General features: G+C 48.1%; 1 protein-coding gene across 4 annotated transcripts in view; it reads left to right on the top strand.

Moving 5' to 3' along the window:
• Positions 1-16,483, top strand: part of ITPR1 (inositol 1,4,5-trisphosphate receptor type 1) — a 68,818-nt gene that overhangs the window by 34,913 nt on the left and 17,422 nt on the right. For 2 of the 4 annotated variants that reach the window (XM_075286469.1, XM_075286468.1), the window contains 24 exons: positions 307-465; positions 707-879; positions 964-1,083; positions 1,520-1,714; positions 1,791-2,042; positions 2,158-2,299; positions 2,385-2,538; positions 2,738-2,928; positions 3,076-3,196; positions 3,288-3,346; positions 4,016-4,177; positions 4,256-4,420; positions 4,604-4,669; positions 4,749-4,886; positions 4,970-5,095; positions 6,103-6,303; positions 6,391-6,642; positions 6,929-7,054; positions 7,152-7,280; positions 8,601-8,721; positions 8,819-9,003; positions 9,186-9,334; positions 9,967-10,078; positions 10,838-10,870. In XM_075286469.1, coding sequence (XP_075142570.1) covers positions 307-465; positions 707-879; positions 964-1,083; positions 1,520-1,714; positions 1,791-2,042; positions 2,158-2,299; positions 2,385-2,538; positions 2,738-2,928; positions 3,076-3,196; positions 3,288-3,346; positions 4,016-4,177; positions 4,256-4,420; positions 4,604-4,669; positions 4,749-4,886; positions 4,970-5,095; positions 6,103-6,303; positions 6,391-6,642; positions 6,929-7,054; positions 7,152-7,280; positions 8,601-8,721; positions 8,819-9,003; positions 9,186-9,334; positions 9,967-10,078; positions 10,838-10,870 — 3,531 coding nt within the window. The remainder of the gene's footprint in view (positions 1-306; positions 466-706; positions 880-963; positions 1,084-1,519; positions 1,715-1,790; positions 2,043-2,157; positions 2,300-2,384; positions 2,539-2,737; positions 2,929-3,075; positions 3,197-3,287; positions 3,347-4,015; positions 4,178-4,255; positions 4,421-4,603; positions 4,670-4,748; positions 4,887-4,969; positions 5,096-6,102; positions 6,304-6,390; positions 6,643-6,928; positions 7,055-7,151; positions 7,281-8,600; positions 8,722-8,818; positions 9,004-9,185; positions 9,335-9,966; positions 10,079-10,837; positions 10,871-16,483) is intronic. The other 2 variants (XM_075286471.1, XM_075286470.1) reach the window with 1 other exon arrangement.

Genomic DNA, 16,483 nt, shown 5'->3' with positions numbered 1-16,483 from the left:
TGCACACGGCCTGTATCCCCCTAAATCCAGCACACGGTCTGTATCCCCCTAAATCCTGCACACGGCCTGTATCCCCCTAAATCCTGCACACGGCCTGTATCCCCCTAAATCCTGCACACGGCCTGTATCCCCCTAAATCCTGCACACGGCCTGTATCCCCCTAAATCCTGCACACGGCCTGTATCCCCCTAAATCCTGCACACGGCCTGTATCCCCCTAAATCCTGCACACGGCCTGTATCCCCCTAAATCCTGCACACGGCCTGTATCCCCAGACGCCTTGTGATAATTTGTGTCTCCTCCAAAGATCTTCAAGCTGTTGCAGGCGCCGTTCACGGACTGCGGGGATGGTCCAATGCTGCGGCTGGAGGAGCTCGGAGATCAGCGGCACGCACCTTTTAGACACATCTGTCGACTTTGCTACCGTGTCCTGAGGCATTCCCAGCAAGACTACCGGAAAAATCAGGTGCGGGAATATTTATTGGGAAGGGTCCGAAATCCTCTGCTTGGTGCCGTCCTTCTATTGGGTTGGAGATTTATTTTTTTCTGGCCTAGAGCTCCATGTCCTCGCCATACAGTTAGATGATACAATTCTGTGCTCCTGCAGCCACCACTAGGGGGAGCTTGGTGCAGACTGTGTCATTTATAGGGGTTGTCCAGGACATGTTTTTGCAGTCTTGTGTTACCATCTTGTACGGTCTCCACAGGAATACATAGCCAAGCAGTTTGGCTTCATGCAGAAGCAGATCGGTTACGATGTTCTGGCAGAAGATACCATCACGGCTCTGCTACACAATAACCGCAAGCTGTTGGAGAAGCACATCACAGCCGCCGAGATCGACACGTTTGTCAGTCTGGTGCGAAAGAATCGAGAACCGAGGTGAGGCGGTGGCAGAGGGCTGCAGTGGGGGAGGGGTCTGTACATAAAGGAGCACTCTGCCTGATGTCGCCTGTTTCCCCTAAGGTTTCTGGATTACTTGTCGGATCTCTGCGTTTCTATGAATAAATCCATCCCGGTCACTCAGGAACTGATCTGTAAGGCGGTACTAAACCCGGCCAACGCCGACATCCTCATCGAGACAAAGTAAGAAATCTCAACGTGACCTGTCCTATAGGGGAATTGGGAAATGAAGTCTTGGAGACGTAACAGGCCCTTATTGTATGACCCTTCCTGCTGTCTGACAAACTCTGGGATCCTGAGTAACCATTTTAAATTGGGGGGGGGGGGGCATCTATTTACCAAATTCCTCTGGAAACGCACAGCAGATGAGACGAAGCATGGACATGGTCCGCTAGACTGATGGCGGGTTCTGAGCCCTGGGCTTTGAGGGATGCCACATCTTCACACACCTGCACCCCTTCCACCCCAGGGGGCTTTAGGGACACCCATTGGACTATCCATATAATGCTTGGATGCCCTTGGTCCTCCTAGGTTGGGCACCTTGTATAGTCGGCCACCATACCTGTGCCTGTAGTTACAGAAGTTGCTGTTTGACCGCCATACTCTTGCTCTTCCGTAGGCTCGTCTTGTCTCGTTTTGAGTTTGAAGGCCTCAGCGCTGGTGACAACGCATTGGAGACTGGAGAGGATGAGGAGGAGGTCTGGCTTTTTTGGAGGGACAGTAATAAGGAGACTCGTAGTAAGAGTATAAGAGAACTGGCACAAGATGCCAAAGAGGGACAAAAAGAAGACCAAGACGTCCTAAGTTATTACAGGTAGGACCTTGGTGTTGTCCACTGTATAGTCCGGAGATGGCCCCCACCAGGTGACCTTCTATAATGGTCTCTGCAGGTACCAGCTCAACCTCTTTGCCCGGATGTGCCTGGACCGCCAGTATCTGGCCATCAATGAGATCTCAGGGCAGCTGGATGTAGATCTAATCTTGCGTTGTATGGCTGATGAGAACCTGCCGTATGATCTGCGGGCGTCTTTCTCCCGCCTGATGCTTCATATGCACGTGGACCGGGACCCACAGGAACAAGTGACGCCGGTGAAGTACGCCCGGCTATGGTCCGAAATACCGTCTGAGATCGCCATTGATGAGTGAGTAAACGTGTTGTATGAAGGGAGGACCCTATAACTGGTCGGTCGTGACGGTATTTTCTTAGTAACTACCCTGGTGTCCAGTGACTGAGCCATGTTGTTACCCCTCCCCCAGCTATGACAGCAGCGGCACCTCCAGGGAGGACATAAAGGAACGCTTTGCTCAGACCATGGAGTTTGTGGAGGAATATCTCCGAGATGTGGTCGGTCAGAGGTTTCCATTCTCGGACAAGGAGAAGAACAAGTTGACCTTTGAGGTGACCTTCCCCTCCTCAGCTCACATGACTTGTCTCTATCCAGATGAACCTCTCCAGACGTCTCCATCTGTTCTCGTCTCCTCAGGTGGTGAACCTGGCGCGGAATCTCATCTACTTCGGCTTCTACAACTTCAATGACCTTCTGCGACTGACAAAGATCCTCCTTGCGATCCTGGACTGTGTGCACCTGACCACCAACTTCCCATCCAACAAGATGGGCAAAGGAGATGAAAAGCAAGGTAGGTAAGGGGGCAATAAACAGCCTGTGGGGTAAATGTGGCTTCTTATCATGGCTGCCCTACTGACGTCTTGCTATGAGGTCAGACAGGTCTCCGGGGTCTAGGTCTGAACACCAGAGGTTTCCAGATGGCTGCGCTCTCCTGGTTCTCCATAGCTTGCCCCCCTGCTATGACATGACTATCTTCTTCTGACCTGCAGGTGGCAGTAATGTGATGCGCTCCATACACGGGGTTGGAGAGCTGATGACACAAGTGGTATTGCGTGGTGGCGGATTCCTTCCAATGACCCCCATGGTGGCACCTGAAGGAGCCATCAAACCTCAGCGGGAGCCGGAGAAGGAGGACATACTTGTCATGGACACGAAACTGAAGATTATAGAGATCTTGCAGGTACAAGATGGAGGTTTGGACTTCCCCATTTTGCAGACTTGGGATGACGACCTCTCTATTTCTAGGTTGCTTTGCAGAAGGTGTTGTAGGTTGTGAGGATGAGGGTTGTAGTCTCTAATATTAAGCTTTTTTCTTTGTGGTTCTTAGTTCATTCTCAATGTGCGTCTCGATTATCGCATCTCCTGCCTCCTCTGCATCTTCAAGAGCGAGTTTGATGAGAGCAACGCTCAGAGCGGAGACGGGTCGGACGCCACCACCGTAGTGCCGGGTGAGCCGAGCGCCAGTGATGGGTCATTGACTCGAATATTACTAAACTAATATTACATATTGGGTCTTTACTCCTCTCATTCACCTTCCAGGCGCTCTGGACTTCGAGCACATTGAGGAACAGGCGGAAGGAATCTTCGGAGGAAGGCGAGTGTCACTACTCTCTCTGGATTATCTTTGCTTGCTCCCTTGCATGCTCTTGTCCTTCTAGTGGTTGGATCTGTTTATCTTCAGCCACCAGTAGGGGGTGCTCACTGCATACTGTTATTACACTGTATATTAAGGGGTGCAGCTGCTGGGACCCTAACTGATTATAAGATCAGGGTTCCTTGTATGTGCATATGAAGCGGGGACTTGCTAATGTAGAAAGGCGGAATACAACACCCATCAGTCTTACCCCCATAGATTAGCAGAACGCTGTTATGACTGCTGCCCAATTGGGTCGGACCCCGGAATCTGCTCCTTGCCCTGGTGTACAGTTGGTATTTGCTCGGCACAGCCCCTTGTACGGTTGGTCTTGTAAGACCATACCAGACAGAATTCTGCTTGATCACCCGGGTACCGGTCCCTTCACCCACAGGGGCCGGCCAGTCGCTTCTTCTGAGGGAATGTAATGTTATGTGGCAGAGGAATGGCTATATAAAGATGGCTTAAGGACACTTGTGAAGGGTCTGTTTTGGCTTCTAGAAGAGGGATCCTGAGGTCCTAATAGGAAAATATGTTCCTGAGGGCCCCTTTAATAATCTGTTTGCAGGAGACTCCTTTGCTCCTCCTGGTAATGGCAATCAGATCTGATAATTACTCCTTCCTTCTTAGTGAGGAGAATACTCCTTTGGACTTGGACGATGACGGTGGTCGCACGTTTCTGCGGGTCCTGCTGCACCTCACAATGCACGACTATCCCCCGCTGGTGTCCGGAGCCCTGCAGCTCCTCTTCCGCCACTTCAGCCAGCGACAGGAGGTTCTGCAGGCATTTAAGCAGGTGGGATGGTGAAGAATCCTCCATATCTTATAGCTGTGGCCCCTAAGGATCCTCTGACTGGTTGTGTCTGCCCCGCAGGTCCAGCTCCTGGTGACCAGCCAAGACGTAGATAACTACAAGCAGATAAAGCAGGACCTGGATCAGCTGAGATCAATCGTGGAGAAGTCCGAGCTCTGGGTGTACAAGGGGTCGGGACCAGAGGAGGCACCGGAGCCGCCCGCGGGGAATGCAAATGGGAAAGAGGTAAGTTGGGGGACCATTAACTACCATTAACTTCACTCTGGTGGCCACTGCATGGATGGCTGGATGTGGCCGCTGCATGGATGTGCACACTTGTGCGGCTCTCGCCATCAGCTTGCGCTGCGCTGGTGATTTGGCGCATGGTATTGGTACAACTGTTCTAATCCCCTTCTCTTATATCGATAGGAGGGAGCCCGGACCCCCAAGAAACCAGAGAGTACGAGCAGCTACAACTACAGAGTGGTCCGCGAGGTCGGTCTTACACTTGCTGTGCCTGTCCTGATGTTAATATGATGACAGATTGCTCATGCTCGCTTCATTAACCCTTTAGATCCTCCTGCGTCTCAGCAAGCTCTGTGTTCAGGAAAACACATCGGGACGGCGAAACCGTAAACAGCAGCAGCGTCTCTTGCGTAATATGGGCGCGCACACGGTGGTGCTGGAGCTGCTGCAGATCCCATATGAGAAGGTTCGTTGGATGTTCTTCGCACTTTCTCCGTCTCATCGGACGTCTCACGAGAACAATAATACGGAACCTTCTGTGTGTTACAGAGCGAGGACACTCGGATGCAGGAGATCATGAGAATCGCACACGAATTCTTACAGAACTTCTGCGCCGGAAACCAACAGAACCAAGCTCTGCTACATAAACACATTAACCTGTTCCTGACTCCGGGGGTGAGTGCGAGCGAATCCTCCCAATAGTGCAGACCTTTTGGTTGATCCTCTCCTCTTAGAGGTGCAGACACTTGGTTTAGCACCTCACATGGAGCAGTTTGGCCTCTCGGAGGGTTCCTGAGATCTTGGAGGATCACTCCATACAGTTCCATTATCTATACAACAGGGATCTCTTCATGGGCAGTGGTGGCCTGACTGCTGGGACCCCGACCGATCTCAAACACAGGGTTCTGGTTCTCCCATCCTGATGGAGCGGTTGGCCACACATTCACCCTGGGACGCCATTCATTCTCTGAGATCACCACAATGATGGAGAACATCGCCCGGCTAACGTTAGTGCTCTATAGAGAATAGAAGGGCAGTGGACATGTAGGGCCAACTGATCCATCAGGGAGGGAGAACAAATGCCCCATTCTTGTGTTGGACCCACAATAATCATGAAGCAATTCCCCTCCTATCAATAGGGATCAAATCTAAGTAAACCAATGGACAAGGCTGAGATGTGTTCGCTATAGCTGGTTGCAGCCACTTGGTGGCGCTAGATCTCCTCCATTCCAGGCATTCAGCTGCCTAAGAGATCTCTAACTTTTCACCATTTCTTGGTCTCTGCTTGTTGTCAGTCCATGGGCCGCTCCTGATTTGGAGAGAGTATACAGCTGTAGACATCTAGCCCTGCTCTCACCTGAGACATGAGCAACCTTGTGTCCAATCTAGACAATGCTCTGTGAGCTGAACTTTAGACTGATACGTTGTTGCAAGCTATAGAGGTGTTTTATGCAACTGCTGATGTGTTGCGCTCACAGAGCATTGTCTGGCGTGCCTACAGTGGTCTCTGTTGCGAGCAGGACTTGCCTTATAGTTGATGGAGACATTCATAGACTGCAACGAGAGATCTTAATAATGGGGAGAAAAGGAAAGAACCAGGAAACTTGTGTAGCCTGTCCGGGGAGCTTTTGGGTTGGTGCAGGGTCCTCGCACATTGACTGACCGTGTCTCCCGATGTTTAGATCCTGGAAGCCGTCACCATGCAGCACATCTTCATGAATAACTTCCAGCTGTGCAGCGAGATCAATGAACGGGTTGTCCAGCACTTTGCTCACTGTATCGAGACGCACGGGCGCAGCGTTCAGTATATCAAGTTTCTGCAGACCATTGTGAAGGCTGAAGGCCGCTTCATTAAGAAGTGCCAGGATATCGTCATGGCGGAGGTGAGGCTTGGCAGACGGCACCTGCTCTGGACTTCATCCTCCTTGACTGTCAGACACTACTGCTGAGTCTCGCTTTCTCTTCCACAGCTGGTGAACTCCGGTGAGGACGTCTTGGTCTTCTACAATGACCGGGCTTCGTTCCAAACCCTGGTGCAGATGATGCGATCTGAGAGGGAGCGGATGGATGAGAACAGTCCTCTGATGTATCACATTCACTTGGTGGAGCTCCTGGCTGTGTGCACGGAGGGCAAGAACGTCTACACCGAGATCAAGTGCAACTCTCTGCTCCCGCTGGACGACATTGTGCGTGTGGTCACTCACGAGGACTGCATCCCTGAGGTACCTGTGCCCCCCTCCCCCTCCTAAACTGGTCAAGATGACCGATTCTACCAAACCTAACTCTGCATTCGGATATTGAATCAGTCTGGTTATTAGGGAAGAGCTGCCTACAACACCCTTGATAAGGTTTGAGCAGTTACATTGTATCTGTAGCAACCAGACTGTGGAGTGTCCTGTGTGGGCAGCAGAAGGGACCCCATTATATACCGCCCCCACCCCCTTATGTGATTTCTCTCCCTCGGTCTCAGTCCTTCCTCCTGTAACTTTCCTTCTGGACTCCTCGTAGGTGAAGATCGCTTACATCAACTTCCTCAATCACTGCTACGTGGACACAGAAGTGGAAATGAAGGAGATTTACACCAGTAACCACATGTGGAAGCTCTTTGAGAATTTTCTGGTTGATATCTGCCGGGTGAGAAGTGATTTTTTTTTTAGTCTCCCGCTTTTCTTCTCTGCCCCGCTTGTGTTCGCAGTTGTCAGCCAGTATATGATGTAGATTTATGTTGCAGGTTTGTAACTGCACTACTGACCGGAAGCACGCGGACGTGGTGCTGGAACGCTACGTGACGGAGACCGTGATGAGCATTGTTAACACCTTCTTCAGCTCTCCGTTCTCAGACCAGAGCACAACCCTGCAGGTACGGGAGGAATCGCTCATGGCCTTAAAGGGACGCGGTCATTGAAGCCTCGGCCATATGTGCAGGCGGCAGGTTATAGAGCAGATTGTACATCATGTCCGGTCTACAGGTGGCAGGGCACAAAGCTCTGCTTGTTCAGGGTTTAGGAGTCCAGTGGGCGGTCCTACTTTGTGGCTGACCACTATCTGTTGGAGTAGGACTCGCTGGACTCCTAAGCTTTCAGCCTTAGGTTTATATCAATGGGGCTTAATCTTCAGTAGACTCTTTCATTCTCTTACCAGTTCTCTTCTTACAGTCCTATCTAGACAATATAAACCGAATAGTTAGTGCTAAATCTTTGTTAGGCCAGGTTCTGCACACGGGTCCATCGGGATCGACTGAGTTGAATCGCTAAAACAGCCATTACCTGCAGCCTCCATAGATTATAATGGGGTCCGTTGGGTGTCACTTTATATTCTGTAACTCTTGGAGACTCCGCAGATGTGACGCTGGAGCAGGTGTAGGGACCTTCAGTTCTCCAGCGGTTGCATAACTACAACTCCCAGCATGCACACTGACATTCACTGCTCTGCTATTCTTGGAAGTGAATGGAGCATGTTGGGAATTGGAGTCTCACAGCAGCTGGAGAGCCGAAGGTTCCCCACCCCCACCCTAGAGTAACGATGGTGTATTGGGTCTACATGATTTTCTGGACTCCAGACTGATACATTGTTGCAGGTTGGAATCTCTACTCCTGTTGTTTGGCTCACACTGGATACAATTGTAACAAATCCTCGGCTGTGTTTTGAATTCAGGATATAAAGGAGAAGTACATTTTTGTTCCTTACCCCTTGTTCACATCTGCGTTGGGGAGTCCACTTGGGGACCCCCAAATGGAAACTTGTATGCACTAAAAAGCGGTTACCTGGGAAACCACACGGACCCCATAGACTATAATGTTTGCTGTCCTTTTCTCAATGTTTCGTAGAGAAATCACACGGATCCCATTATAGTCTATGGGGTCCATGTGGTTTCTTAGCTAACCGCTTTTTACAGTGTATAGGTTTCCATTCCCGAACACAGATGTGAACCAGACCTGAAACAGTTAAGCAATTCTCTAACGGAGGTGTCTTTGCTGCAGGCCTCAATGCTCAACAAACTGAAGGAGGTAAATGGGTGGCGGGTCACCAGGTGTATTGTGGGGTGTCACATGGCAAGGGCTCGTCCACATGATCCTTGGCTGGCACTTTGGTAGTGGTGTCCCCCACTAAGGGCTTCTTGGGTGGAGTTGTCGCCAATATTGAATGGTTAACCCTTATTTTGCTGCTGACTGTCCCGCAGACCCGGCAGCCGGTGTTTGTCCAGCTCCTGCAGGCCGTCTTCAGGGTCTATCACTGCAGCTGGCTCATGCCGTCCCAGAAGGCGTCGGTGGAAAGCTGCATCCGGGTCTTGTCAGATGTCGGTAAGAAGAGATGGACGGCAGCGTCATGGCTGGTCCTTAGTATTCTGGTTTTATTTTTCAGCTTTGTAACTTCCGATTTCTTCCTCCTTCCCTGCAGCGAAGAGCCGCGCCATCGCCATCCCGGTAGATCTAGACAGTCAGGTGAACAACCTATTCCTGAAGAGTCACAACATTGTGCAGAAGACGGCCATGAACTGGCGAATGTCTGTGAGGAATGCGGCACGGCGGGACTCTGTGCTGGCCGCGTCCCGGGATTACCGTAATATCATTGAGCGTCTGCAGGTGAGACCAGAAGCTTCATGTTCTGTAGCGTGACTATGGAGGGTCTGTTCTCCTATGTAATGCGGGACAGGTCCTCTGTCTGGGGGCGGGGCTGTGACTACTTCTAGTAAGGGTTGTATATTATCGGTAGATGGTAAGCTTGTGGCTATAATGTCTGTGACACGAAATCTGCCCCTCCCCAGGATATCGTCTCCTCCCTGGAGGATCGGCTGCGTCCTCTGGTTCAGGCCGAGCTTTCGGTTCTTGTGGACGTCTTGCACAGGCCGGAGCTTCTCTTCCCGGAGAACACGGATGCCCGCAAGAAGTGTGAGAGCGGCCAGTTCATCTGCAAGTGAGTGGAGGGTCCCTTGTTTCTAGTTTTGGGAACCTTTATTGCACCAGCATGGCCGTGTTCTGGTAAGACTGATGGTATCCTGACCGCGGTCTCCACGAGCACGACCATGTCATTGGCGCTCATCGATTCAGTGACTCTACAGACAGCGGAGATCTGTGCCAGTAATCCAGGGTCAACCAGCAACTCTGCTGTCTAAGGTGAACTATAGAAAGGGGTCCCACCCCCCTAACAAATATTGTAGGACATGCCCAGCCCCCTAGTCCTCTACCCCCAGTCCTCCGGGCACAGTCACGCCCCGTGCGACCATGATGACTATGCTTCTGTTACCTGGGTGTTGGATAGACTTGGGGCTCCCCACCTCAGTCTCTAACAGGGGGTCCCCAATCCTTACAACCGACGCCTTGGACTCCATGATAGCAGCACAGCTCTCGCCATTCATTTCTATGGGGAAGAGCCAAGAATACGTTCTAGAAGTTGTCAGATCCGCAAATGTGCAGCCGTCTCTAAACTTGCTGCCAGCGAGGCCGGAAGACGGGTGCAGGGCACAACTTTTGGGTTTTAACCAGTCTCCTTGCTAACAATATTACCAGTCTTCAAAAGAGAAGAGAAAACTTTCTTTCCTCTTCAAGGTTAATTCGGCACACCAAGCAACTCCTGGAAGAAAACGAGGAGAAGCTTTGCATTAAGGTCCTGCAGACGTTGAGGGAGATGATGGCGAAAGATCGTGGCTATGGAGACAAGGTAGGAAATGACGATGGCTGACCGCGTAGCAGGTGATGTGAAGCCTCTGCAGTACTGGCTATGGCCACTAGGTGGCAGGACTGTATTATCTGTGGCTGGACTATGGCCCGGCAGTTGCGCTGCCGTATGGTGGCGATCGCTCGGGATCGATTACATTTAATCTCTTTTCTGTGATTTGCTGCCTTTGTCTAATTATTTGCTCCTTGTGGGTCCTGATCCAGGGTTCATTGTCTCCTCTGATGGCCTCCGATATCAGAGTAGTCAGTGACTGTCGGACTACAAGTTCAAGCATTCTATCACGTTTAACTAGGTCTTATAGGATTAAAAGACTTTGCTTTTCTTTAAAAAGAGCGCCCCTCCTGTCCATAGGCAGTGTCTGCTACTGCATTTGTCGTGACTCGTTGAGCTGTAGTACCAGACGCAACCTGTGGACAGGGGTGGTGCTATATTGGAAGAAAGTGTCCAAAATTACGGATACAGCAGATCCAAACCCATTAAAGGATGTTTTCCCACCTGACGCTCAACATTCACAGGATGTGGGAAAATTTACCCCCCACCTCAAATTATGAGAACCGGGGTCAGTCCCCTGTGTGAATGGGCTGCTGGGGCATTAGCAGACTCCAGTTTTAAGCAGCATCATTGTAGTTCCCAGTGTTGGTGGGGGTGCCCCTTTAGGTAAGCGGGGTATGCTGGGACTTGTAGTCCATCCCTTCTGTAGACATGAGGCGGCCTAATCCCCTGCTCTTTGCTCTCTTGCAGCTAATAACCGTTGAAGCGCTGGAAAGTTCTGAGGTTTTCACTTGTTTGTCCCCATTTCTGACCCCGGCCCCCTCCTCTGTTACCCCATGTCCCTGCTGTAGTTTCAGATTAAGCTGTCGCTGTCTCTCTGGCTCGTCTTGTGTCTGTCCAGGTCCTGTGATGTCACCTGCAGTATGTGGCGTCTTGTCTGGTTTGGATGTGTCCCTGTTTCCCCAGTTTTGGTGAATTTAGAGGAACAGATCAAATTAAACTGCTACATGGACTCCAGTCTGAATGAGGCTCTAAAGATGCAACAGCTGATCCTGCCGGGCGGCCTTAAAGGGTCTGTCCTAGTGACAGACGGGATCACGGGGCACAGCCAGGGCGGTAGTCACCCATGTGATACTTGGCAGACCCGCTGCATAGACTGGTCCTCAGGTTTATGGCCCCTATATGGGGGCAACTCCACAGAGGATGAGACCAGACCCCATTGGGTGTCCCCCCCCCCCCCCCCTTTGGGTTGTTGGCACTTGGTCTCAGCGTCATGTCCCTTACACCCTGTGATTCATCCATTGTAAACCAGTCTCTTCACGTGGAGGAGTCCATTGAGACCAGAGCATGGCTTTGGTTTGGAGAGGGTGACGTCAGGTTTCTGGCTGCCGGGCGGTAGTATTTATGGGTGACTCATGGGTGTGATGTTTGCTGTTGTGGAGACGCTTATATTGCACTGGGTGAGGTCACTAGAGAAGATCCTCAGAGGTCACCAAATTGCTAAGCGGCTGGTGATGGGCGCTCTGCAGTATAACATGGCTGGGCTGATGGGTAGTGACCCCCTGGGGTTCATCGGGTGACAACTACAGCTCCCCACTTGTCTCTCTGGCACCCCCTAGAGGACGGGTCTGCTATTCTGTCCTCTGCAGCCGACCTGCTCTGAGACTCTTCCTGATGGGTTTTCTAAAGTTAATCAAAACTTACAGGATTCCTGGCGGAATCTTACAATATCGGAGATGATTCGCTGTCCCGGGATGTAAGCAGTTTAATTTCAAAGAATGGAACAGGATTGTAAGACCCTTCCATTTCTTCAAGTGTGTGAAATCCTCCCTGACCCTCCTGTCATCTCCCCTCCCCCCTTCTACCTCACCGACCTAAAAACCTGATTAATAACTGAAATCATCTGCGAAATCTGTCACAGCGGGAAATTCTAAGAGCAATCCCAGTCACATCTGATAATCCTTCTAATGAGTTGTATCCAAATATTCTGGTACATAGGAGGTAGTATTATAGTGGTTATATTCTTGTACATAGGAGTAGTATTATAGTAGTTATATTCTTGTACATAGGAGGTAATATTATAGTAGTTATATTCTTGTACATAGGAGTAGTATTATAGTAGTTATATTCTTGTACATAGGAGCAGTATTATAGTAGTTATATTCTGGTACATAGGAGCAGTATTATAGTAGTTATATTCTTGTACATAGGAGCAGTATTATAGTAGTTATATTCTGGTACATAGGAGTAGTATTATAGTAGTTATATTCTTGTATATAGGAGTAGTATTATAGTAGTTATATTCTTGTACATAGGAGCAGTATTATAGTAGTTATATTCTTGTACGTAGGAGCAGTATTATAGTAGTTATATTCTTGTACATAGGAGTAGTATTATAGTAGTTATATTCTTGTACATAGGAGTAGTATTATAGTAGTTATATTCTTGTACATAGGAGTAGTATTATAGTAGTTATATTCTTGTACATAGGAGGTAGTATTATAGTAGTTATATTCTTGTACATAGGTGTAGTATTATAGTAGTTATATTCTTGTACATAGCAGCGGTATTATAGTAGTTATATTCTTGTACATAGGAGGTAGTATTATAGTAGTTATATTCTTGTACATAGGAGGTAGTATTATAGTAGTTATATTCTTGTACGTAGGAGCAGTATTATAGTAGTTATATTCTTGTACATAGGAGTAGTATTATAGTAGTTATATTCTTGTACATAGGAGTAGTATTATAGTAGTTATATTCTTGTACATAGGAGTAGTATTATAGTAGTTATATTCTTGTACATAGGAGGTAATATTATAGTAGTTATATTCTTGTACATAGGAGTAGTATTATAGTAGTTATATTCTTGTACATAGGAGCAGTATTATAGTAGTTATATTCTGGTACATAGGAGCAGTATTATAGTAGTTATATTCTTGTACATAGGAGCAGTATTATAGTAGTTATATTCTGGTACATAGGAGTAGTATTATAGTAGTTATATTCTTGTATATAGGAGTAGTATTATAGTAGTTATATTCTTGTACATAGGAGCAGTATTATAGTAGTTATATTCTTGTACATAGGAGTAGTATTATAGTAGTTATATTCTTGTACATAGGAGTAGTATTATAGTAGTTATATTCTTGTACATAGGAGTAGTATTATAGTAGTTATATTCTTGTACATAGGAGTAGTATTATAGTAGTTATATTCTTGTACATAGGAGGTAGTATTATAGTAGTTATATTCTTGTACATAGGTGTAGTATTATAGTAGTTATATTCTTGTACATAGCAGCGGTATTATAGTAGTTATATTCTTGTACATAGGAGGTAGTATTATAGTAGTTATATTCTTGTACATAGGAGGTAGTATTATAGTAGTTATATTCTTGTACGTAGGAGCAGTATTATAGTAGTTATATTCTTGTACATAGGAGTAGTATTATAGTAGTTATATTCTTGTACATAGGAGTAGTATTATAGTAGTTATATTCTTGTACATAGGAGTAGTATTATAGTAGTTATATTCTTGTACATAGGAGGTAGTATTATAGTAGTTATATTCTTGTACATAGGAGTAGTATTATAGTAGTTATATTCTTGTACATAGGTGTAGTATTATAGTAGTTATACTCTTGTACATAGGGGGTTGTACTATAATACTGTTCTCTATGTATAAGAATATTTCCACTATATTAGATGATCAGTGACTGGAATTGCCCTTTCCATGTATCCTGTGTATCCTCTGCACTCTTCTTTACATCTTGATTTGTTTTTGGAAGGGAATCCAGGGCTTCCTCCTCCGGTATCTCGGAGTCTCCATTTCGGACATGTGCTCCGGGGGTGGATAGTGTGACCTGCAGCCTCTATTAGTACATACAGACCTGTCATTCTGCATGCAGTGCGTGATCCGGCCGGGGGTAGATCACACGTTGTAACCCCCTGTCTGTTTTTAGCTATCCATTGAGGGAGGCTTCATGTGTCAGGACAGGTGTGAATAAATATAGGACGGAACTTCAGGCCGTGTAGACGGGTGCGGGGGGAGGGGGGGTTAATGTGCAACTTTCACAGACGATTTAACTTTATGGGAAGTTCTAGTAAACTTTTTTGCAATACTTCGAAGCCAACATTTCCTTGGAGGCTTCTGACCGTAGTTTGCATCCGGTTTCCCAAGATTAATGTGTGTTTTGTTTTCCCTCTGGTTAATGGAGTTTAGCCGGAGTTCACATCCCCTACAGCGGAGCGCACTTGGCGCGGTTCTGTATATGGTAACGCATTACCCCGGGACCTAATGTGTAACGTCCTCTAATGCCGACGTGTTCAGGAAAATCCAATAATAATTTTCTAGTTAAGAGAAAAACAACGCGGCGACCTCCTGGGGTTTCCTCTGCAATTGAGAAAAAAAATTGCAAGTTCTGTTTCTTAAAGGGCCATGCGCATTAATAAAGTTTCAGACTTTTATAGCATGGCTTGTCAGTGCATTGCGGTGAACGTTCACCCTCCTGTCTGCTGCACCCGCACGGACTCTGCACACGTGTTAGGTGTTTGGGCTTCGTTGCACTTTTACGCCTCATTGATGTCACTAGTTCCTAGTAAATATTGCTTCACCTTCCACCGTATAAAATGCAGGTACAAAGTCACCTGGAAGCCCCATACGATTACTCAGGGCAGCCCTTGCACAGATGACTAATATCTGGGAGACGTCTTATCTTAGACACTGGGGTTGTGCTGGAGTCTCGTGGCTCCCCCTTAAAGCTGTACACCATCGCTCTGACTTACTCTATATCTCTTCTGCCGCTTTACTTTTTACTTTGCTGCAATCTTTCACCTCCTGGACAAAAAAACCTCCCCATCCAATCTTAGTTTGAGGCTTTATACTCCAGTCACATCCAGAGCTGCGCGTTTGGCTTTTTGCCACTTTAAGAATAGGCTGCAGTTTCTTCTCTGGCCTCCTTTAGAGCTCTGAAGGATTGTGAATGCAGCTTTGGATGTGACTAGAGCATCAGACTATACAACTCTAAATGATTGCCTTAAGCAGATTATACGCTTTATCTGAAATCTACATAAAATATTGAGCGCGGTTCTTCGCTGTACCCGCAGCACTGACCCAGGCCACACTGGTCGTCTTCTGCCACCATGGCTGTGGCCACTAGAGGCGCTGGCCCAGTCTTCTGATGTTTTGCTGTTACATAACTCTGCTTTTCCTGGAATCGGCCGGGGTTCTGACCTTCAGTGTTAATTATCAATAAACATGTCGCTGTAAGGTGTGTGTGTGTGTGGGGGGGGGGGGGCTGTCGGTGGTACCAGGGAGAACACTTCCTGCATGGTGTCTATTCCAGCCATGGACTTGGTGAAGCTCTGCCATTCAGGAGTCTAGGAAAGCTGGGTACTGATTTCCTGCTTTACTGTAGATTTGACAGGCAGAGAGTTGTAGTTGGCCCCTGGCCAGCAGGCAGACGTGCAGAGTCTCGCAGCCTGGTTCCGGTGGGTGAGACCTTGCTTGGCATTGTTGCTGTTTCTACCCACGAATGATCCCTCGGAGGTCCAGATGTTCCTTTCCCACCCTCTTCTGTGGAAGGGACTTTCCTGCTGATTCACTGATCTGCTGTGGGTGGGAGATTAACCCTTGCACTGCTGTCCTCTGCACACCCTGTGAACATGCAACATTATTAATATTAATTTATTTTTATTTTGACTTCTTTGCGGCTATAAAGGGTTAAGTGGTTGCGTCTGGAACGGCTTTCTGGCAACCCTGCCTGGTGCCTCATTAACCCTTATTGCTTCTGTCTGGCAGAGCTCCCCCGCTCCTCTAATGGCATGTGATAATCTGGGTGCAGAGGGAGTTTTTGGAACCTTTTTTTTAACTCTTCCCCCACCCCTGCCGGTGCTCATTATAGCGGCCTCCTTGCGTCATCCCTCACAGCCCTGTCTCGTCTCATTCCTTACAAGATTAGTGGTAAAATCCTGCATCCGTTCTCCAGGTCATCCCCCCCCCCTCTATAATGGGGCTTTCCAAAATTCTTTACCTCCTGCAGGTCTATTCTGCCTAATGTCGCGCACAGAGACCCGGATATAATGACGACATATCAGGAGGGGGATGTGGGGAGGGGTCAATAATTCAGTAAATTAACCACAAGATTTTAAGATTCTCAACCCCAAACTATTTTTAGAAAAATCTGATTAATATTGCAACCCGAGCTGGGCGATAGCTGGCGGGGAGGAAGCCGCGGCCCAGGTCGATTCCTGGCTGACTGATACATTGTAACAACCAGTCTATTCCATAGAATTGTCAGGTCGTGTCCTTGGTTACCAATCCGTATGAAGACCTAATGGATCTTGGGTTGTGACCTGTAAGGTGAGAAGAATTGGCCAAACCTCTGTTGATAGA

Source organism: Leptodactylus fuscus, chromosome 9, assembly GCF_031893055.1.
Source record: "Leptodactylus fuscus isolate aLepFus1 chromosome 9, aLepFus1.hap2, whole genome shotgun sequence".
In the NCBI taxonomy this organism is placed as follows: domain Eukaryota; kingdom Metazoa; phylum Chordata; class Amphibia; order Anura; family Leptodactylidae; genus Leptodactylus; species Leptodactylus fuscus.
Note: the sequence above shows the minus strand (reverse complement) of the source record. Positions and strands in the feature narration are given on the sequence as shown.